Here is a 24,246-nt window from a genome sequence, read left to right as displayed (position 1 = left end):
AATATGATGGCAGAATATAGTATTAATGGTAGGACTCTTGGCAGTGTGGAGGATCAGAGGGATCTTGGGGTCTGAGTCCATAGGACGCTCAAAGCGGTTGCGCAGGTTGACTCTGTGGTTACGAGGCATATGGTGTATTGTCCTTCATCAGTTGGGGAATTGAATTTAGGAGCCGTGAGGTATTGTTGCAGCTATATAGGTCCCTGGTCAGACCCCACTTGGAGTACTGTGCTCAGTTCTGGTCACCTCACTACAGGAAGGATGTAGAAGCCATAGAAAGGGTGCAGAGGAGATTTACAAGGATGCTGCCTGGAATGCGGAGCATGCCTTATGAAAGCAGGTTGAGGGAACTCGGCCTTTTCTCCTTGGAGTGACGGAGGATGAGGGGGGACCTGATAGAGGGGTATAAGATGATAAGAGGTATTGATCGGGTAGATAGTCAGAGGCTTTTCCCCAGGGCTGAAATGGTGGCCACAAGAGGACATATGTTTAAGGTGCTGGGGAGTAAGTATAGAGGAGATGTCAGGGGTAAGTTTTTTTTTACTCAGAGAGTGGTGGGTGCGTGGAATGGGCTGCCGGCAGTGGTGGTGGAGGCGGATACGATAGGGTCTTTTAAGAGACTGTTGGATAAGTACATGGAGCTGAGAAAAATAGAAGGCTATGGGTAAGCCTAGTAATTTCTAGGGTAGGGACATGTTCAGCACAGCTTTGTGGGCTCAAGTGCCTGAATTGTGCTGTAGTTTTTCTATGTTCTGTGATTCTAATATCATAACCTCATGGGCTGATCCATCCTCTCAGGTCATCTGATTTACCTCAAGTTCCTTGCATTAAAGTAAATGCAGTTAAGCCTGCTGGCCCTCTTGTGCTTCTTTTCCTGTCTCTGCCTACTCTTCCCACTGAACCTGCCTGTCCTATTTACGACATACGAGTCAGCCTTTCTACTTGCTGCACTGTCACTCTGGGTTCCACCCCACCCACCTCACTACTTTAAACCTCCCAGCAAAGATATTAGACCCCTCCAATTCAGGTGTAACCTGTTCTTCTTGTGTATGCCACCCAAGCCCAGAAGAGATGGTAATGATCTAAAAACCTGAAGCCCCCTTTCTTGCACCAGCTCTTTAGCCATGCATTTATCTGTCCTATCTTCCCATTTCTATACTCACAAACACGTGGCACAGAGAGTAATCCTGAGATTACAACCCTAGAGGTCCTGCTTTTCAACTTTCTACCTAACTCCCTCAATTCCCTTTGCAGGATCCCATCTCTCTTTTTACTTGTCATTAGTATCAATATGGACAATGACCTCTGGCTACTCATTCTCCCCTTTCATGTCCTGTGCCCACTCAGAGACATCCTTGACCCTGGCAGCAGGGAGGCAACACACTATCCCACAGTCTTGCTCTCAGCTACAGAAACACCTGTCTGTCCTGACTATTGAGTCCCCAATCACTACTGCTCATATAGACTTTGTCCTTCCCTGCAAATTCTTCCATTCCTTTCTCTTTGAGTAGATCTGATCTCTCTATAAATACAACTGTGCTCCTGCCTCAACTATTCCACGTAAAAGCAAATTCCATATTCTACAAGATAAGATTTCTTTATTTGTCACATGTACATTGAAACACACAGTGAAATACATCTTTTGTTTAGAATGTTTTGGGGGTAGCCTGCAAGTATCGCCACGCTTCCAGCACCAACATAGCATGCCCACAGCTTCCTAACCCATATATCTTTGGAATGTGGGAGAAAACCAGAGCACCCAGAGGAAACCCACACAGTCACAGGGAGAACGTACAAACTCCTTAAAGACAGCGGCCAGAATTGAACCCGGGTCCCTGGCGCTGTAATAGCGTTACGCTAACTGCTGCACTACCGTGCCTGCCTTGATAATATTTTATTATCAAGTAAAGAATTTATTTAAATTCCAATTAGATTAATTTGTGACCATCTGGTATCAATGATCTCTAGTTCTGGATTCCCTAGAAAGTGGGAAGATTTTCTTGATATCATCCCTACAAAACCCCTTCACAACCTTGCAGCTCTATCTGGTCACCCTTGAAGTTTAACCTCACAGTACTAAAATCATCTCTCTTTGCAGCTTCTCTAACATGTTCATATGTTTCTTTAATATGGAGATAAGAATACAGCACATTCAAGTGCTGTCTAACCAAGGTTTGTTATATTTAGCATAACTTCTCCCATTTTTAAATTCTATCCCTTAGAAATGAATCCCATTGCAAGTAGGGAAAACCTCTGTTCCCCACTCTTTCTCCAGAGCCCAGAAATTTATAGAAAATGACATTGGCTCCCAATTATGCAAAATCCAGACTCTTGTAATTCTAATAAGGAAATAAAAACACTATTTGAACCATGAAAACAGGTCGACTCCACCATTAGAAAACTAACAGGAACAGAATTTGGAGAATCACAAGGATTGAACACATTCTGAAAGTTAATATGTCTACAGCAAGGCCTTATGCACTCACCATTCAGACAGGGGCCCTCCACATCCTATTAAAATAGTAGGATCCAATGTCACATTCTCAGTCACCCCTGAAAGCAAGAGAGCAAAAATTATTTTTGATTAATTTGGGACCTCTAACTGAAAAATTATTTCTATTAGAAGCATTCAAAAGTAATCAATTGCAGTTGATGGGAAGGAAATCCCTGGGATTATGATGTGCTCATATGCTCAGGAATGGCTATCTGGGGTTCTGCACAGTATTTAAGAAATAATCCCCGTAAAGAGGCAGAATGTTATTATTTGTGGTAAACAAAGACCATGTCTCTATTCAAAGCTTAAACTAATAGAAACCGTTACAGTGGAATAGAGACCAATGTTAGGAAGAGATACTTGAAAGGTTGGCTATGCTTAAAGTAAAAACTCAGCTAGAAAGGATGAGGTATCCTTGGTTATGAGAGAAGTGGAGATGGACATTAGACAGGGTGTCATAATGCTCGAATCATCCCCAGACACACGGAAGATTGGACAATAGCAATCAAAATCATTCAACAAAAGGAAGTAAAGTCATGCCCAACAACTACGGGCTAGTCAATTTACTCAGTTGTGGAAATCCTTTAGAAACAACAGGCAGGTAAAATTTTAAATAGTTATTTGGGAAGTTTGAGTTAATCAAAAAAGACCAATGTGGATTAGTTAAAAGAAACTCCTATTTGACTCACCTGACTGAACTTTTTGATGCTGTAACAAAAACTGATGAAGAATGAAACGTTGCTAATATAGATTTTCAGAAGGCATAAAAAAAGTTGCATACAAAAGCATGGTTAGCAAAGTTGAGATCCATGGAATCAAAGGGCTAGTAACTGGATGAAAACAGGAAACTGGCTTAAAGGTAGAAAGCCAATAGTAGTGTTATGTGCTTTGTTTACATTAAAGTATTTGAGACAGTGATGTACTCTTGGGAAATAAGCAGGGACCATTATTTTTACAATGATATATGTTAATGTCAGACATTGGTGTGCAGGGAAGCATTTCCAAATTTGATGGTTGATATGGAGCTTTAAAGTATTATAAAGTGAGGAAGATAGCAATAGACTACAAGAGGACATGGATGAAGTCATCAGAGAAACGTGAAGAGATATATTTTAGCAGAGAAAAAAAACAGGAGAGCCAATACATGGCCCTAAAGTATATGCAGAAACAGAGGAACCTGGATGTGCAAAATTCCTTGAAAGTGGCAGCATACGTTGAGTGTGGTTAGGAAATCATGAGAGATATTGGGATTGAAAAATAAAGGCAGACTACAAAGGCACGGAAGTTATGTAGCATCTGTATAAACATTGCTTAGGCCAGAACAGGAGTGTTTTGTTCAATTCTGGTTGCTACACATCAAGGATGGAGGCCATAGAAAGGATGCAGAAAACATTTACTGTAGTGGTTCTAGGGATGAAGGATTTTCAGCTATAAGATTAGAAATGAATATGCTGGGTTTATTCTCTGAAAACAAAGTTGAGGAGATTTGATAGAGGCATACAAAATCATTTCTGGTTGATATAGATATTCTCATTAGCAGATTGCTCAAAGACCAGGTAGCACAATTTTGTTCAGTTTGGTTACCTTCTGGTCAGCTTCACAGCAATACAAGAGATGGGAAGAAAAAACACCCTTTAAAAAAAAGGCAACATTTACTATCTGAAACTCACTGTATGTAGGGATGGTGGAAAGGAATCAGTCAAGGTTTCCAAAAAGGGAATAAGATCAGCACTTAGAGAATAATGTGCAGGGCTATGGAGAAAGAACCAGCTCCCAAACTATCCCGTCACATTAAGAACACCTGTCTGCAGATCTCACATTGACCTCATAAGGATCCTCAGAACACAAAGAACTGGAGTGTGAGCGAGGCAGTTCCTTCAGATCAGGGATGAATAAGATGACAGCTACATCATATTTCAAACTATTTGTATTGTATCCTAAAATTTTTTATACTAATCTCACAGCTGCTCTCGACACTAATCAAGGAGAGAATGATCCAAATATTGTTTAGCTGAAAGCTAATTCAGTGCTGATATTTAAGATAGTCATTATTTTCAGATATCATGTCCTGATTAAGAATCAAGGGAAGGAACAGGTTGACATATACCAATACCACTCGATGCAATTGCCACTTATAGACAGCAGGGTTATCACTTATTAAAAAAAATAAGAAATTGAAGAATTAATCCATTCTGCCCCCTGTACTTGCTCTGTCATTCAATAAGATTTTTTTTTAACCTCAGTGCCACTTTCTTGCCCTAACCCCTCTCCACCTTGATTTCCTCAATATCTAAAAATCTATTGATCTGTCTTGAATTTGATCAGGAACTGAATTCCAAAGATTCACTACTTTCTAGGTAGAGAAATTTCTTCTTATTTGTCTGGAATAGCTAGCCCCTGTGGTTCTGGATGGTTCAGCTAGGGGACACATCATCCCACATCTACTACATCTAGCCCTGTAAGAACTTCCTATATTTCAGTGAAATCACTTCTCATTTATCTAAACTTGAGTATTGTCCATATATATTTAATCTCTCCTCATGTAACAAACCAAACTCCTCGCCGGACCCAGGAATATTCAATGCTATCAAACTATAAAGATCATCTATGCACATATAATACATACAGATAAGGGGAAGACCATGAGGAAACAAATAGATGTCAATGTGGAACAAATATATTTCACAAAGAATTTCTGCACTTGTGTTCACGCACCTCCCCCATACCCTTAAATCTCCCAGAAAGTCAATTACCACCTACTAAGTGGCGCTAAATCCCAGAAATGTGTGGCAGTTGAAGTGAAGAAACAATATTTGATAGCCAGATACTCTTAAGCCTAGCAGTCACTCAACACCCAAGGCAAGATTGCAACAAAGCTGGAAATCACCTTCCACAATACAGCACCCAAACCTTACTTAAACACATCAGCACATTGAGCGTTGTGTTGGAACCACAGCACTGCAGAGAATCTCCCAATACAGTGTGGCACTTCTTGCATTGGAATATCACACAGTCCTTCACTTTCAGGGATCCAATCACCACCTTATCCATCTAGAAAGGATTTATGGAAAGACAGGAAGAATGATCAGAACAGGCATTATAACTCAGATGTGCAAAGTAAACAATTTTGTTAATTATTCAGAACATAAAGAGCTTCTTATTACCTAGCATAGATGCAAGGCAAGTAGCTGCCACCTCTGCTTTAAATTTTTGATTTTGCCAGGACAATAAAACTGATTTGCATGTTACATATTGGGATATGATACACAGGAAGCCTCAAGCACATACTGCATGCAGTAAGTTTCCAACAAGCTGTTACAAATTCATCAATGTTTGACACAGATCTCCTTCTAGTCTTAGTAGTGTGATTTGGGATAATACATATTCAGGGCGGTGGGGGGCGGTAAAGGGGGAAGTTGCATTCCAAGAAAACAGTCCGTATCACAATTTTCTGTAACATCAAATTGTGTCATCTGTGCATATATCAAGAAATGAGTTAAAAAAAGATTTACAAATTCCAGGAGAATAAATTTTATTCTGTATCTCAAATTTTTGGGTAGCAATTTGTGAGTTATGCAAGGGCAAATTTTCCGTAAATTGAATGGCCATAGCACGGGAGTCATCTGTGTGTATATATATGTATAATTTTGCTTTTAAATCACAAATTACATTGCAAGAGATTATTGTAGCCCTAAAAGTTCCTTCTAGATCACGCACATGAAAACAAACCTAATATATTCCAGCTTCTTCATCACATAATGTCACTTTATTCTAGTCTAAAACTAAAATTTGCATTAACCTTTATAGAGCTTGAAGGGTATTACATAATCAAACAACAAAAATATGATTGTTTACTTTAAACTGAATTTTGCCAACTCCTATATTCCAGGTTTGCCAGGAATGACAAATAGATCAAAATAAAACAGCCAAACAGTTTTGCCAGTGGGACAACCATGCAGGACAAGTGTAGTGCTATCTATGCTCCTCGTTTGCTAAACATAATAGGAGCAGGACATTCAATCCTTGAACACTCTTTCTGCCATTTATGAGACTACGGCTGTTTTGCATCTTAACTCCATCAACTGTTGTCCTAAAATGCTTAGTAATTTTTGTTAACATCTTCAACAGCTTTTCAGAGGAATGCCAGGTTTTATTACAAAGTGCATGAAGATGTGCTTGCCAACAGCAGAATATTTCCTATAAACAAAGTTCCCAGTGAATAGTCATCTACATGCCTAGAGTTGAGGCTTCATGCAAATGCTTTTAAATGGCATCCAAACACTAAGCTCAAGAACGTGAATAAGTTTGTAAGAGAAAGAACAACATCTAGGCTTTTTGTTGAATCTGTAAACATGGTGGAAGTTACCTTTTTCTGGTTATCTTGAAATAACTGCTGTATTCAGTGGAGGTTCTCAGCCATTTCATTCAATCAATTCAAGTTAAAGTCACTGAGGAGTCCATTCAGCCTATCAAGTCCATGCTGGCCCTCTGTAGAGCAACCCAGTCAGTCGCATTCCCACTACATGGTTATTTCTCTCAATTTCCTTCAGAAATCTTTGATTGCTTCCATTTGCAACAGCCTTATAGGCAGCAAGATTATCATTCACTGAAAAAAAAATTATTCTTCATCTCCCCTTGAATCTGTTGCCTAAAGCCTTAAACCTGTGTCCTCTAGTTCTTGGACAGCTACTGCCTTACAGCCCCAGGGATCCAAGTTCAATCCTGACCTCAAATCCTGTTTGTGTGGAGTTTGCTTTTTCTCCCTGTGACCATGTGGGTTTCCTCCTACACCCAGATCCAAAGAAGTGAGGGTTGGTAATTCAATTGGCCGCTGTAAATTACCCCTGTGTTTTTGTGCTGTAAATGATTAACATGAATTGTTTTTCTTCACCTAACTTATCAAAAGGTATCATTACCTTGTGACTCTCCATTAAATTTCCTCTCAACCTCCTTTGTTCCAAAGAGAACAACCCCAACCTAACCTGAGGCCAAGTTCCTTCATCCCTGGAAACATTCTGGTAAATCACCCTCCAAGAACACTTCTTCCCTTATGACCAGACCTCTGCTGCAAAGCACAGAATGGGCTTAATCTCCCAAAGGACTCCTAGCACATCGTCAACTAGGTGAAAACACACACGTTGGTGTACCTGAAACCTGTTGGTCTTCCAGTGTTAGCAAATGTTTCACAAGAGAATGTTGCTAACTGGCACATTCCCCAGGGTACAGGACTGTATTGAGGGGTATATTTTGCAGCCACAGCAAAGGCTATTGGACACAGAGAGGCTGGGTCCTGTGTAACAGCCTCTCAAACACCTGGTAAGTATATTGTTTAAAGAGGGAACACGAGTGGCACTAACGCATTGTAAGAGTATGTATTGAAAACACAAGAGGCTGCAGACGCTGTAACCTGAAGCAAAAAAAAACTGCTTGAGGAACTTAGCAGGTCAAGCAGCATATGTGGAGACTGAGGGATGGTTCATGTTTTAGGTTGAGACCCTGCATCAGGAATATGAGTGGTTTGACAGCACAATTAACATAATGAAAGACAGGAATGATTGCATTGTATTCCCTGTGTATATTTTATGAATCTATACATTTAAAAATATATACAAAACAGTTACTCTGCTGCTCAAAGGCTTTCATCACCATCATAGAGTCATACATAGAGAAACAAGCCCTTCAGCCCAACCCATCTATGCTGACCAAGTTGCCTACCTGAGCTAGTTTCATTTGCTTGCATTTGGCCCATCAAACCTTTCCTACACGTGTCCAAATGTCTTCTAAACATTGTAATTATACCTACATGTAATACTTCCTCCGGCAGCTCATTCCATGTACAGAACACCATCTGTGTGAAAAACATTCCCCTCAGGTCCCCTTTAAATTTCTCCCCTCTAGTTTTAGACTTCCCTATCCTGGGAAAAAGACTGACCATCCTTCATGATCTTATACACTTCTCCAAGGTCGCCCCTCAGCCTCCTTCGCTCCAGGGAAAATGACACCGCCCATCCCGCCTCTCCTTATAACTCAAGCCTTCCAGTAACATCCTCGTGAATCATTTCTGCACCCTTCCTATAGCTGGGCGACCTGAACTGTACACAACACTCCAAGTGCAGGCTCAGCAAAGTTTTGTACAGCTGTAACACGAGCACAAAGTGATAGTTTAACTTCACAGCACAGAGCCACCCTCCCACTATCAGGTCAAGCCCGCACCGAGCCCCCTCAGAGAGGGCCACCTCAGCAGGGCAGCCTCCGGCTCTCCTCTTACCCCACCACGGCACCCTGACTGACTGCCTACTCCCAACAAACACCCACCACCCGGATCTCCCACTCCGACCTTCGCACTGATATCCGCATTTACTCTGACGATACAAACAGGGGGCCAGGGCACCAGCCCGATACTCCCTCAGGGCAGGGACTTCTTTACCCCACTCACCTCACCGCCAACAGCCGTTACCGCGCTCCCGCCGCCGCACCATTCAAAAAAACCACCCGCGGCCCACATGACCCGGCTCCATTGTTTCCCTCCCTCCGCGCATGCGCATCATTCCAAGGCGCGGCCTTCCGGGAGCTAAGCGACGCCACTTTGTCAGTTTTATTGTGAATTTACCAAATTCGGTGAAACGGTATCAGTGCTCGCTTTATAATGTGATGGGTGACCCTACTACCATCCTTTCAATGCCTTGGCCTGTCCAAATGCCTCTGGTGATTGTCTCCGAGTCCACTACCTCTTCCAGCAGCTCACTCAACCACTAAAATAAAACTTCTCCTCAAATTCCCTTTAAAACTCCTCCCTCTCACCTTGAACCTATGCCCTTTATTTGATACCCCTACCATGGGAAAAGGATTCTGTCCTCATCTTTTTTACCTGTTACCACGCTGTAAATAAATTTACACGAGGTTCCCCCTCAGCCTCCTTCACTTTTGGGAAAACAAACCCAGTCTATTCAGGCTCTCCTAACTGAAATGTTCCTTTCCAGGCGTCATCACAGAGCATCTCCTCTATTTTAAACATCGCAGGACGCGGGGACCCACTGAGTCACAAGAGTGGAAAGGGAGTACAAGAGCCCCTTATGAGTGGAAAGGGAGTACAACAAACATTGCCTGGTAAACCAGATGCTGTAGCGGTTGCTACCGTGGAATAAAACAAGACTCTACTTGGAGGATTGCCAAACAGAACTGGTTTATTTTCCCGCCTTGCGCGGGCCCTTTAAGGGAGAATGTTCCCGCCGAAAACAACCGGCAATGACGTAAGTCCCTACCTCATCAAGGACTTTCCCGCGCGCGGGTTCTCCCTGTCGCTCGGAAAGACGAGGCCCGCCGCTATCTTGGGCCTCGTCGCTCCGACGCCATGCGACCCGACTGCCGAGCCGGTTCGCCCAACTAGACGGTGAGTCACCACACAACCCCCCCCCCAGAACCGGCGATACAGTCCCCAAGGTCCGTGGGCTGTGCCAGCTGCCGCTTAGGGGGGCGGCCTCTGCGTCGCGGCAACCTCGACAGGCTGTTGCAGAGATGAAACGATGGTAAAAGTTGACCATCCCAAGGAATTCCTGTAGGCCTTTGACTGTGTCGGGGCGGGCAAAATGGCGGATAGCATCCACCTTGGCGGGTAGGGGTGTTGCCCCGTCGCTGGTGATTTTGTGGCCGAGGAAATCGATAGAGTCAAGTCCGAATTGGCACTTGGACGGGTTGATCGTGAGGCCGAAATCGCAGAGGCGGGAATACAGCTGGCGGAGGTGGGAAAGGTGTTCCTGGCGGTTATGGCTGGCGATCAGTATGTCGTCCAAGTAAATGAACACGAAGTCCAGGTCTCGGCCTACCGCATCCATCAGCCGCTGGAAGGTCTGCGCGGCGTTCTTAAGGCCGAACGGCATCCGAAGGAATTCGAACAGGCCGAATGGGCTGATAATCGCAGTTTTGGGGATGTCATCCGGATGGACCGGGATTTGGTGGTATCCCCTAACGAGGTCCACTTTGGAAAAGATGCAGGCCCCGTGTAAGTTCGCTGCGAAGTCCTGGATGTGAGGGATGGGATAGCGGTCCGGGATGGTGGCGTCATTCAGCCTGCGGTAGTCGCCGCAGGGCCTCCACCCTCCGGTGGCTTTGGGGACCATGTGCAGGGGGGAGGCCCAGGGGCTGTCTGACCTGCGAACAATCCCCAGCTCCTCCATGTGACGGAACTCTTCCTTTGCCAGGCGGAGCTTGTCTGGAGGTAATCGTCGTGCTCGGGCATGAAGGGGTGGCCCTGTGGTAATGATGTGGTATCGTACCCCGTGTGTGGGCCTAGAATTTGTAAACGAAGGTGCCAAAATCGATGGGAATTCGGCTAGGAGCTTGGCGAAATCGTCGCCAGAAAGGGAAATGGAGTCCAGGCGCGGGGCTGGTGGGCTGATTTCTCCCAGGGGATAGGTCCGGAGAGTGCTAGAGTGGACTAACCGCTTCCTTCGCAGGTCGACTAACAGGTTGTGGGCCCGAAGGAAATCGGCTCCTAGGAGTGGTCGGGCGACAGTGGCAAGGGTAAAGGTCCAGGTAAAACGGCTGCCGCCAAAGTGTAATTGAAGCGTACGGGTGCCGAAAGACCGTATCGTTGTACCGTTGGCGGCATTGAGTAGAAGACCTGGTGGCCTGTCACAAGTGTCGCGGCCTGTCGGGGACAAAATACTGACCTCCGCTCCAGTATCAACGAGGAAATGCCGTCCAGATTTCTTGTCCTGAACGAAGAGGAGGCTCTGTCGGCGGCCACCCGCCGTAGCCATCAGCAGCGGCTGGCCCTGGCGTTTCCCTGAAACTTGCAGGGTGGGCGGCATCGACGGGCCTCCGCACCCCACCTCTGATGATAGAAGCACAGCTGGTCACCCGTGTCGTCGTCTGCATTCCTGGGGCGTGGCTGCTCAGTTGCTGGGGCCGGGCGAGGCAGGCGTTGGGCTCGCGGCCTGGTGATTTGACTGACGGACGAACCGCTCTCGCGCTTGGCCCTCCACAGGACATCTGCCCGGGCGGCCACCTCACGGGGGTTGCTGAAGTCGGCGTCAGCTAACAACAAGTGGATGTCATCGGGGAGCTGTTCGAGGAAGGCCTGTTCGAACATCAGGCATGGCTTGTGTCCCTCGGCCAATGCCAGCATCTCATTCATTAGGGCGGATGGGGATCTGTCCCCCAGGCCATCCAGATGAAGCAGGCGGGCGGCGCGCTCACGACGGGAGAGGCCGAAGGTCCTGATCAAAAGGTCTTCGAAAGCCGGGTACTTATCTTCCTCCGGAGGCGACTGGATGAAGTCTCCAACCTGGGCGGCTGTCTCCTGGTCCAGAGAGCTAACCACATGGTAGTACTTCGTGGAGTCGGAGGTGATCTGCCAAAGGTGGAATTGCGCTTCAGCCTGGTCAAACCAGACGCTGGGCCGAAGTGTCCAAAAGGTGGGCAGCTTGAGGGCCACTGCGTTGGCTGCTGCGCTGTCGTCCATCTCGCGGGTCCAAAAGCCGTTTGGACCATCGGGGTCACCAATGTAGCGGTTGCTACCGCGGAATAAAACAAGACTCTACTCGGAGGATTGCCAAACAGAACTTGTTTATTTTCCCGCCTTGCGCGGGCCCTTTAAGGGAGAATGTTCCCGCCCAAAACAACCGGCAATGACGTAAGTCCTACGTCATCAGGACTTTCCCGCGCGCGGGTTCTCCCCGTCACTCGGAAAGATGAGGCCCACCGCCATCTTGGGCCTCGTCGCTCCGACGCCGCGCGACCCGACTGCCGAGCCGGTTCGCCCGACTAGACGGTGAGTCGCCACAATGCAAACCATTGGGATTTCCAGATAGTTGGATAGTGAATTATCGGAGGTTTACTATACTTAAGTTCCTACCATTCATTATGCATTTCCTAGCCTTATTAGTTCTCCTGAAATGCATCATCCCACACACATCAGGATTAAATTCCATCTGCCATGGCTCTGACCATTTTACCAACTAATCAATATTGTTCTTTAGCACAAGACTACCCTCCTCACTGTCAGCAGCAACAATTTACATATCATTTGCAAACTTACTAATCACACCTCCTACATTCACATCCAAATCATTAATGTATAAAACAAACAATAAGGATTCCAGCACTGTGGTACACCATTGGTCACAGGCTTCCAATTGAAAAAAAATCCCTCCATTATCACCCTCTGCCTCCTATGACCAGACTAATTTTCAGTCCAATTTGCCAACTTACCCTGGATCCTCTGAAGTCTTACCTTTTGGAACAGTCTCCCATGTGGGACCTTGTCAAAGGACTTACTGGTCCACGTAGACTACATCAACTGCACTGTTCTCATCACCACACTTTGTTACCTCTTTGAAAAATTCAGTTCAAATTGATTAGACATGATCACTCCCTAAAGGCCATGCCGACAGTCTTTAATCTCTGATTTATATGTAGATTAATCCCCTCCCTCAATTTTTTCAATAACTCCACTGGCCTACTGTCCTTCTCGAAAAGGGGAACCACATTTGCTGTCCTCCAGTCATTTGGCACCTCACCTGTGATCAACGAATATTTAAAAATTTCTGATGGAGCCCCAACGCATTTCATCAGCCCCTGGGAATTTATCAATCTTTCAGCCTGCTACTACTTTCTCCATTTTAATGGTACTAATAGGCACAAACACAGTGGGTCGAAGAGACAGTATCTCTACCGTATTGCTCTGACTCATTGCCCCATCAACCACCACAGCATTTTCTATAAAATGTCTGGAGGAGGATGCATCCACACTGGAAATTTATCATCTGTGGTGATTTTTTTTGGATACGATCTGGAACTAGAGTTACCAGAAATCTAAACATGTTTGTAACACCCATTTAAATTGTAGTGTGTGTTACAGCACTAATCTTACCTTGTAATTACAACAATTTTCTTCAAGCATTCAAACATACAATGCATAGTTCCTTTCTAGGATAGGAAGCAAAGTGGACAAAAACTTTGTATTTTTAAATTTAAGAATGATTTTGTGGGACTGTAAGTGAGGAGTGGGGTGCAGAAGAAAACAAAACTTGATTTATAACTGCTCTAGTTAGCAATTTACTTATTCACTCTAAACAAATGCATCAATTATAGATTCCAAAATAAAGAAAAACATCTCAGACTTTCCTTATCTCTGACAGGTCCAGATGCTACCCAAAAATTGAATATAAAAAAATAAATTGACTTTGCAAATTAAAACATATTCATAGAAGTATCAATGTTTGTCAAAGATTGCAGCGGGACATTGATAGGATGCAGAGCTGGGCTGAGAGGTGGCAGATGGAGTTCAATCCAGAGAAGTGTGAGGTGGTACACTTTGGAAGGACAAACTCCAGGGCAGAGTACAAAGTTAATGGCAGGATTCTGGGTAGTGTGGAGGAGCAGAGGGATCTGGGGGTTCATATTCACAGATCCCTGAAAGTTGCCTCACAGGTGGATAGGGTAGATAAGAAAGCTTATGGGATGTTAGCAGTCATAAGTTGTGGGATTGAGTTTAAGACCCGCGAGGTAATGATGCAGATCTACAAAATTCTGGTTAGGCCACACTTGGAGTACTGTGTCCAGTTCTGGTCGCTTCATTATAGGAAGGATGTGGAAGCGTTGGAAAGGGTGCAGAGGAGATTTACCAGGATGCTGCCTGGTTTAGAGAGTATGCATTATGAGGAGAGACTAAGGGAGCTACTCTCTGGAGAGAAGGAGAATGAGAGGAGACATGCTGGAGGTGTACAAAATATTAAGAGGAATAGATAGAGTAGACAGCCAGCACCTCTTTCCCAGGGCACCAATGCTCAGTACAAGAGGGCATGGCTTTAAAGTAATGGGTGGGAAGTTCAAGGGAGATATCAGAGGAAGGTTTTTTTACCCAGACAGTGGTTGGGGCATGGAATGCGCTGCCTGGGGCGGTGGTGGAGGCAGGTACATTGGTCAAATTCAAACGACTGCTAGATAAGCATATGGAGGAATTTAAGATAGAGGGATATGTGGGAGGAAGGGGGTTAGATAGTCTTAGATGAGGCCCATTGTGGGCCGAAGAACCTGTATTGTGCTGTACTGTTCTATGATTCTATAAGCATATACATTTAGGAATGAAATTTTTTGATGGTTTTACTATCACGTCTTGCTCTGAAACTTTGCTAGCAGCTTGAGGGAATGCAAATGAGGCTGAGGTTAAGCCATCTCTTTGCAAATTTCAAATCTAATAAGTCCCATTCTGAAATGTTAACTGTCTCTTCCCACAGACAGGGCCTCACCTGCTGAGTATTTCCAGCATTGAGATGGGGACATAGGAAGACAAAGCCAAGGCCTCTGCAGAGGACTGATTGTTTGGGATTAGAGAGGGGAAGATCAGAAAGGATGGTGAAAATACAGCATAGGGTGGAACTATGGAGGGAAATGGGATTACAGGGAAGGGCAGGGAGAGAAGGGTCAGAAGCAGTATCTGAAGACAAGCTATTGAAGTTTGTGATATTTGACATCAGTGAGGAAGGAAAAAAAAATCTGCTGTAGCACCAGTTGTGGCAGAGAATGAATTGGAATTTTGACCATGAGAGCTTTGAATAGAATTAGCTGGTGATATTGCAAAGAGAGGACAAGTGCATGCTTGGAATAAAGTGTGGATCTCAGGCTGTGATGAGAACACTGCCTCAAGAAATGCTGGAGCATACCTGTGATCCTGGCTGAGATCAAATTGTGAAGGGTAGAATTTGAGTACAAACCTTTGAGAGGCGAGTCAGATATATTTGCTAAGGAAAGCTAAGTGACATTGGAAGGTAGTCTTGGTCAATGCCTTACTAAAGGCAAGGAGGGAAAGAGAAACCACTGAAGTGAACAAGGTGAAACAAACAGGTGGAAATCCCACTGGAAAGCAGAGCGCTTCAAGCCTGGCATTCCTGAAAGAGTGCTGGAAGTGTATTTAACAATAAATTAAAATTTAAAAAAAAAACTGCAGATGCTGGAATCTGAAACTAAAATGGAAAACGCTGGAAAATCTCAGCAGGTCAGACAGCATCTATGGAAAAAGTTCTGATGAATTGCACACCCGAAACATTTGACTGTTTCTCTTTCCACAGATGCTGCTGAGTTTTTCTAGTATTTTCTGTTTATGTTGCAGATTTCCAGCATTTGCAGTTTTTAAATTTCAGGTAGAGAAAAATGGCTTTGTTGTAGATTTTATTTGTCAGTATCTAAATAGCAGTGTTCCATTAAGCAGCTTGGCTGAAGGCCACTTGCCACAATCTACTGCAAACAACCATCAAGTGCAGCTAAGAAAATCATCTTAAGTGGTGCCATCCAATGTTTTATATAACTGCTTGTCCTTTAGCAGAATGCACAAACCAGCTACAGTGCATGTTTCTTTTCTCAAGAAGTCCAAGTTGCCAGGAAGGTTTTGCATGGCTTTTTAAACAACAAACATGTTGTATCATTTGCAAAATAGGCTATTTTTCTTTCAATGCAAACAGAATGATGATTCTTATCAGATATCACTTTAGCACATTATCAATTCCAACAAGGTTTGTACTGTTAAAGCCATTATCTAACAGAGGTTTTCAACCCGTGGTCCACGGGCAGGTTGCCAGGGGTCTGCGAGCAAGCCAAGAAAAAAAAATGGAAAAGTGGCCTGTTACAAAGACGTAGCTTACTTGCTCCAGTTTTCCACTATTCAGAAAATCGGCCGTATCTGTTATAGGCGACAATCTTAGAGACTTAGATGGTGTTCCCTTCTGGTAAGCTGCCGCTTAATATTTGACAATCTTAGAGACTTAGATGGTGTTCCCTTCTGGTAAGCTGCCGCTTAATATTTGATTTGTGTAGTCAGAGTAGTCAGTAGTGTTCACTACTCACTACTATTCTGTTGTGCACTGTAGTGTTAGCGAGACTGAGTGACATTGGTGTGCCTTAATAATATTGCTTACTTACCGTGCATTTACGCCACAGTGACGTCACTGTTAAACAAAAGGTGCACAAGCATGTAAATTTTAGATTAGTTTTGACAATTTTGTTTATCAGTAATAGTAATTAAACTGTCCAGCGTGTATTGCTGAGTATGGAGAAATTTCTGAAGAGAAAAGCTGACCAGAAACCGGAAGATTCTGATGACGAAGGGGATAAGGGTGACTGAAAGAAAAAACAATGCAAGTACGATCCAGAATACATTTCACATGGCTTCATTGCAGTGGGGACAAATGCAGACCAACCTCTCCGTGTTGTGTCTTTACAAACACTGTCCAACGATGCAACGAAACCAGCGAAATTGAAGCGCCATTTAACAACAGTGCATCCAGATATTGCCAGTAAGCCGAAGGAATACTTTGAGCAGCAAAAGGAGCTGTACCTGAAGCAGAAAGACAAAATGACAGCCTGCACCACTGTAAATAAGACTCTTCGCGCATCATATTTGGTAGCATTAGGAACAGCACGTTCCAGAAAGCCTCACACAATTGGAGAAGAGCTTATACTGCCTGCAGCAGTAGATATGTGCGAAGTTGTACTGGGAAAAGAATCCAGTCAAAAACTTAAAGCCATTCCACTGTCTGATAACACAGTAAGCAGAAGAATTGGCGATATGGCAGAAGAGATATAGAGCCAGCTGATAGCATGTCTTCAGCAAATCAGATTTGCGATTCAGCTTGATGAAAGTACTGATGTTGCCAGTGCTGCGCAGTTGTTGGTTTATGATTATTTCCATGAGTATTTCGGCGACGATGACACGAGCATGTTTGATTGGATTCGAAATCCATTTGAATGCATGCTTACTGATTTAACTGGACGTGAACAAGAAGAATTGGCTGAACTGTCATCTGACAGGACTTTGCGCTTGCAGTTCAACCGAATGTCACTGTTGTCGCTCTGGATAGCATGTTCCCAGGAGTATCCACTGCTGTCTAGCAAAGCCGTCAATGTTCTGTTACCATTTGCAACCACTTACTTGTGCAAAATAACATTTTCTGCAGTCACTGCCATGAAAGCTAAATACAGATCAAGACTGAATATTGAGGATGACATATGCGTATGTTTGTCACACATACCACCATGTTTGGACAAACCCTGCAGTGCAAAACAGGCACAACCTTCACATTTAACTGAACACTGAAAGACACTGCTGGTAATTATCAGTGATTGAAATACTCTCTAATTCTAGCAACTATGTGCAGTAATTTAAGTGTTGTATGCATGAATTATCGATTGTTTGATTTTGTGGACTTTGGGGGTCCACCATCTAACAAGGACATGTTCTGGGGGTCCACAGCATGAAAAAGGTTGAAAACCACTGATCTAACAGATTCAAAAGAGCTTGTGCTGCTTCAATAGAATTTCCCTGTGGTAATTCTATCATTCCATTGATGCTGCTAAAATACAACACAAATACAAAGAATCTTCTTCACTGATTCAACAGAAAAATACAGGTCCTCCCCAGGTTACAAACCCAAACAGTTTGCAAATTGGAACTGCAGCCACCCAGCAATACATTTAAATAAAAACATAGGCCAACCCAGGGCAACATGTAGTTAAATCAGGGCATTTAACTCAACCATTCAGATATTGCCATGAACTAAGTTCCCACACAACAGAAGTTGCCTGCAGCCAGCAAATCGATCCCACTGGTCTCCCAGAACCTTGTCTGTATCTACAAGCCATACACAAATTGGGTGATCATAACCTGGGGAGGACCTGTATGGATATACTGTCTGTTAGCATAACTGCTTAAAACTGAGTTAATATCTGCTGCTCATTTTGTTCAAAGCATTTAAAAGCCTCTAAATTCATCCTTCAATTTTTTTTCTTAACTTATCCACTGCTTTATCAATATGTTTAGTGGCAACTCATAATTCACATTGTTTCTAGTCATTTGAGCAGGTAACAAATCATGCAACAATGACTAGGTGTTCCTGATCCAATGAAAGGCATAAAACATGTGCAGTGCTCCTAATTCCCTGCATGTGTTTTCTAGGCCAATGATAATCTGTATGGACTTGATTGTATTTCAATACATAACAAACAGAAGCAGGAGTAGCCCATTCATTACGTCATGCTTGTTCTACCATTTAGCAAGATCATGGCTGATGTTTTATCTCAACATGGACTACTTCAAATATCACCCACCTTCCTTATTCCCTCCTCAAAAAATTCAGTCAAGTGGCTCCCCTGGGAGCTGACATGGACCCAATGGGCCAAATGGCCTCATTCTGTATTTAGTATTAAGAAATAAGATATTAAGCAGACATGGCCCTCCTTTAATGAATCTATGCTGACTGTCCTTGACAATTCTGTGCCTTTCTAAGTAAACGTTATTGCTCCTCACAAGGTAAAGCTGCTGGCCTATAATTAATCTATTTATCTAAATAACTGTATGTTAGCAGTCCTTTGGTCCTCTTGTACCATTTCTGTGACCAGGGACCAATGACGGTTGAAGTATTACAATTTCATCCCTTGTTTCTTTTAATGACATTTGGATTTATTTCATCCTATTAATTCACTTTAAAAAAATCTAAACCCATTAATACTTCCTCTCCTCAAATATTTATCCCATCCAGTATTAACCTGGTTGGGACTTTCTACCTCCTTTGTGAGGATAGCTTAAAAAAAGTATTCTTTAAGAACCTTAGGCAATCTTTTGTCTCCATACATGGGTTCCCCTTTTTGATCCTCAAGAGCCCAAACTCTTGCCCTTTATATGCTTATAAAACACATTTTGATTCTTCGATTTAATTTTCCCACCCAACTTCAATCCCAAATACTAAATGAGAATTGCTCCTTCACCCTTTGCTTGGGCTTACTACATATTGGTTAAAAAAAATTGAGCTCAAAACAAGGCCCATGTTCTGGAATTCCCCCCCACCCCCCAAACCTCTTTGCTTCTCTGGCACCATTTCAACAAGCCTTTGGTTTTACTTACAACACTTTTGCTTGTCAAACTCCTGCAAGTACCTTGGGTTTTATTTGCTGCTACGATAAATGCCCTATATGAAGCAATGAGGGCTACTAGCTTAGAAAATGCCTCATTCTTACTACTTTACAGGCAACTGGATTATACATTTCATTTAGGATACTTTTATGCATTTGTCCCACTTAACCCAGTCAGAAACTTACATGTTTCCTTTATTCATAGAGAGCTGCAAATAAAGACATACTCCCATTGAGTGAAACTGTTTATTTCTCCGTAGATGCTGCCTAGCCTGGTGTAGGTTTCCAGCATTTTCTGTCTTTATTTCAGACTTCCAGCATGTGCAGTTTAAAAAAAAATCATTTGCCATTGAATTAACTGCCCTATCTCTTCCAGGAATGCCAAAAGTTCTCCCCCACCCTCCAGTGGGATTGCCATCTCTTTCACTTTATAGAAACCCCTCAGTAGTTTGTTTCCCATCTTGTCTTTAATGAGGTGATGCCCAAAATTCACATCTTTCCTTAGCAAATGGCTCCAGCTTCAGTTTATCCCCCATACAACCCCAGCCTCACCCTACCAGACGTACAGTAACACTCTGATAATCCATTATCCAACCATTCAGAAGCTCCAATGGTTAAGCATTTAGCCCATCAGATAACGTTTGCCATACTCCCATTCGAACCTGCTGGGGTCCCAGTTCCCCTGTCATCTTTAATCTGACTAAGGTACCGTTTCCAACACTCCTTTATATTTTACCAAGCAAATAACATCCAATAGTCGGGGAAGTCCGCCAATCCGACACCAACAAAGTCCCAGTGTGATCCTATTCTATTTGCCCTCTACATCCCTTCTCCCACCCACTCTGCAACTTAAAACTAACTTACTTTCTCTCTTCCCCACTTCTAATGAAAGATCTTGTACCCAACCCACCAACTACTTCTACCTACCAAGTGCTACCGGCGTCTCCTGTTTTCATACCGATGGAAAGGTGGTGTTTGCCATCGCCGTCTTTCCGAAGCAACCAATCAGCCGCCAGAAAAACCCTTCCTTTGCCCGCCCTCTGCTGTTGTGTTGTAATTGTAATACATTAAATTGTACTTTTATAATTATAATTATATTTTATAATTATAATTTAATAGTTTTATAATTTTAATTATAATTTTATAATTATATTTATAAATTAAATTAAATTTAATACATTAAATAATTAAATTGTAATACATCACTGGCGTTGTGTCAGTTGGGTCGGCGCGCCTTCCCTCTAGCCAATGAGCGACCTGCGAGGGAGAATTCAAACTGGCGCCGTGCCGTTAGTGAGCGGAGCGCGAGTTGGTAGTTGAGTGGTCATGGAGCTGGACGGTCTGAGGTACTCCGAGCTGCAGCAGCTCGCCAAGCAATGCGGGTTGAAGGCGAACCTGAAGGTGAGTGGGAGCTCGGGACCCGGCCGTGGGTGGATTCACTATTGCAAAGCCTTTAGGGGACATGCTGGTAGTGGCGCGATATGCACCGATTCTTTTAAACATGCACAATCCACTAACCTTCCATTTTTTTAAACACAGGCGGATAAGTTATGTAAACTCTTGCAAGAATATTTCCGAGAGCAGCCGAAAGACAACGCTGATGTGCAGGTACGAGTGTGAAGTGTCATTAGAAAAAAATATTTACTGTTTTTAAAATTACAAAGTGATGCAAGGCATTTGTTGCAGGGTTTGGATAAAGTAAATAGAGGGGAGCTGTTCTCATTCGCTGATCTAAGAAGGATCAAAGGGTACAGGTTTGAATGGATGGGCAAAGGACATAGAGGATGTGCAGACAATCTTTTTATTATTGTTTAGAAGAGTTGGATATGATCTGGAAATCTCTGCCTGAAAGGAGGACTGGTTCACTGGATCATAATTGGATAGAAAAATGCTTTGTAGATCTATGCGGAAAGAGCAGGGAACGGGTGTTGCTCCACAAAGAATGAACATATTTAATGGATCAAATGGTCTATGTTTTAATATTTCTCCAGAATGTCAAAGATGGATGGTCAAATTTTAAGATGCTCCTTTTGAAGGAGAGAGGGGAGGTGGAGATTTAGCTGAAGGCACCATCAGAAGGAGGTATTGAATTCTGACATGCAAGAGGTCACAACAAATTGGCTTTAACTTTATTTTTGGTCGTTCTGTTTCTGGTGCTATCTTGGAGATGAGGATTACAGGACATTGGTGATGGCTCACTCATTTACAATCTGGATAGGCCTAGATACAGAGAGTTGTAAATTTGACACCGTCAAGCAGTGTTAATTTTACACTTCAAGCTAATTGGAATAATAGTTATAATGTGTGGATATGGAAGAATTTTTTCAATGTTTTGCCAATTTGGTGCTTGTTTTTTCCCTATTTGCTTAGCATCTTTTATGTTGCAATTAAAGTGAGATAAATTAAGATGCCCAGTCTCTCCGGTAATCTGTCAATACAATCCGTTGATGCCTTTCACGCCCTTGATGATGAATTTGGTTCTGTGTGCTTTGTCACCTATAGCAATTGCTTGACATTTTGGTGTTTCTGCTCATCCTTACTAGGAATTTGTATGTTGAGAACAAATGTGATCTACGCAGAGTTCTAACTTGCTCTTAGAAGTTGCTGCTTCCTAATGTGTAAATAGCAGAAGGAAATTACTGTGCTACAGGACTAGTTACGGAGCTCTAGTTGCCAGAAAGAGCAAGAGTGACAATAGAGATGTGGGCTACATGACACTGTAAACATTCTAACTAGTTTTTTTCATCAATTTCCTTTTAAAATCTTAACAATTTAGAAGACTAGTTGAGTGCAAGGAGTCGCCTGGAAGAAATGAATGGGCTAGACAAACATGCCCTCCCTGGATTATGAATACCTGATTTATGGACACTCGTTCATGTGAATGAGCAGCAACAATCGGGGGCTGGGTGGAGCCGAGCAGAGCTGAGAGCGCTGAGCAGATTCACTAGCTCACTCACTGAGTCAGTGAGGCCGGCTGGCAGCAGCTTTCCTGTGCCTGCTCGCTCTCCCGTCACAGCTCTTTCTGTGATCCTGTCCCACACACTGTTTTTGTTCATTTCCAACATGCCAGCAGTTCGGGTTATGAACAGTACTCGGGAACTGAATCCTGTTGTAACCCGGGGACTGCCTGTAACCAAGTTTGATTCGGGTATAAAGATAAGTAGCATTGTAACACGGTGGCATTAGATGTGATGCAGGCAAATGTGAGGCATTTCACTTTGGACCTAAGGGAGGGGGGAAAGAAGTACTTCTGGGACCTCTACTTTTTGTGATATTTATAGATGACTTAGATGAGGGCTGGGTTAGTAAGTCTGCGGACGTCACTAAGATCGGCGGTGTTGTGGATAGTGTGGAGGGCAGTCAGAGCTGAGAGGGATATTGCTAGGATGCAGAGCTGGGCTGTCAAGTGGCAGATGGAGTTCATGTTCTCAGACATGTGTAATTAGATATTTTTTTTTGTCACATGCATAAAGACTCAAATCCAAAGTTTATTAACAACTTATTTTCTGGTTGGATTGCTTCAAAACAGCAAGGTAATAGTGCTTTCCTTATTTAAAATAGAGATAATTATGATTGTACTTGACAGTGTTATTTTTCTATGCAGTTTTTATTTTAAGAATCAGCTGTCTGAATTTTTGATGTAACCATCATCTTACTATTGCTCTTTCAAATTTAAGCTATCCCTTGCTTTGCAAATTAAAATGATTGCTTATTTAATCAAATTTAGTGGTGAGTGCTTTCTCACAATTAATGTGCCATATTACATTCCTCGTGGGGGATGTTTTTTAGGAATATCGGGCTTTAGTCTTGCTAGGAGTATTTTTTAACTTCAGGATTATTTTGTGCTCTTAAAAGATGCTGCATTTGTTTTCAGGATGTACATGTTGCTGGCAAGGTCAGTATTTATTGCCCTTCAGTGGTGAGCCACTTTTTGAACAGCTGTAGTTCTTCTGTTCTGAATGCATCATATAGATTTGTTGAGATTCCACAACAATGTTCACAAATGGAATGCATCACCAAAAAGGGCAAGAAAATGCATGGTTTCTCTTTTTAGTTTTTTTTCTGAATCATGACAACTACAGGAATAGAGCAGACTCCTGTTATTTGTTGTAAGGTTGATGACTTTTTAACCTTTCCACTACTTCTAGCTCTGGATAACTTCAGTGCTTTTGCAACTCTACAAAACTCGGAGAATCATTGCTTAAGTAAATTCTGAAACTTTCCTGTGGCTGCTCAGGAAACACTTGGCAGACAGGACGGTAAAAGATCACCTTGCTGCAGATGGGTATAGAAAAATTTCAGTTCAATACAGCAGAGAGAAAAGAAAGACATCATTCAGAAGTTACTCTTTCCTTGAGTTACACATTTAGATTAATAAAATGAGCAGTCAGGAAAGTAAGATAACAATGCCAGTTAACATCCTCCAGGTAGGTCAAAGGCTTTTCTTTTTGCCATTAAAAACATTTTGATCTTTCAGCTGCACTGTGAACCACCTTCTTGTTGAATTGCTCAATTTCTGCATGGAAAAATTGCACCAATTTCTTAACATTATTTGAAGTTAACAGTCGGTATGGAAGTGTGTGATAACAATGACATTTGTGAAAACTGGGTCTTTGCTTCAGATTTCCTTGTGATCAATCAGATTCTGCATCAGATGTACAACTGTGTCATTATGCTTATCTTATTGGATAAGCTTGTTGCAAAAATCAATTCTCAGTCCCAGCTTTATTAAGAGAGCAATCAAACATGTCAATGTCTGATGTTCAGCTGTGAAGTGATGCCTGCCCAGCTAGTTTTTTCGTAAAGCTCCAAATCACTTCTCATGAAAATTGGATAACTACAGATATTGG

At 42.9% G+C, this 24,246-nt stretch overlaps 2 protein-coding genes across 4 annotated transcripts in view; one reads left to right on the top strand and one right to left on the bottom strand.

Annotated features, from left to right (window-relative positions):
- oip5 (opa interacting protein 5) overlaps window positions 1-20,441 on the bottom strand; it is a 34,312-nt gene extending 13,871 nt beyond the window's left edge. The window contains exons 1-3 of one of the 3 annotated variants that reach the window (XM_052023494.1): window positions 20,324-20,441; window positions 5,410-5,545; window positions 2,487-2,553 (exon numbers count right to left, since the gene is read on the bottom strand). In XM_052023494.1, the coding sequence (XP_051879454.1) occupies window positions 2,487-2,553; window positions 5,410-5,545 (203 nt within the window). In that variant the 5' untranslated portion in view covers window positions 20,324-20,441. Of the gene's footprint in view, window positions 1-2,486; window positions 2,554-5,409; window positions 5,546-8,209; window positions 8,337-8,930; window positions 9,062-20,323 lie in introns of those variants that run through there. The other 2 variants (XM_052023478.1, XM_052023485.1) reach the window with 2 other exon arrangements.
- Window positions 20,442-20,660: 219 nt separating this feature from the next.
- nusap1 (nucleolar and spindle associated protein 1) overlaps window positions 20,661-24,246 on the top strand; it is a 30,482-nt gene continuing 26,896 nt past the window's right edge. The window contains exons 1-2 of the mRNA XM_052019984.1: window positions 20,661-20,797; window positions 20,936-21,004. Coding sequence (XP_051875944.1) covers window positions 20,723-20,797; window positions 20,936-21,004 — 144 coding nt within the window. The 5' untranslated portion in view covers window positions 20,661-20,722. The remainder of the gene's footprint in view (window positions 20,798-20,935; window positions 21,005-24,246) is intronic.

This window comes from Pristis pectinata, chromosome 1 (assembly GCF_009764475.1).
Source record: "Pristis pectinata isolate sPriPec2 chromosome 1, sPriPec2.1.pri, whole genome shotgun sequence".
Taxonomy (NCBI): Eukaryota; Metazoa; Chordata; class Chondrichthyes; order Rhinopristiformes; family Pristidae; genus Pristis; species Pristis pectinata.
Note: the sequence above shows the minus strand (reverse complement) of the source record. Positions and strands in the feature narration are given on the sequence as shown.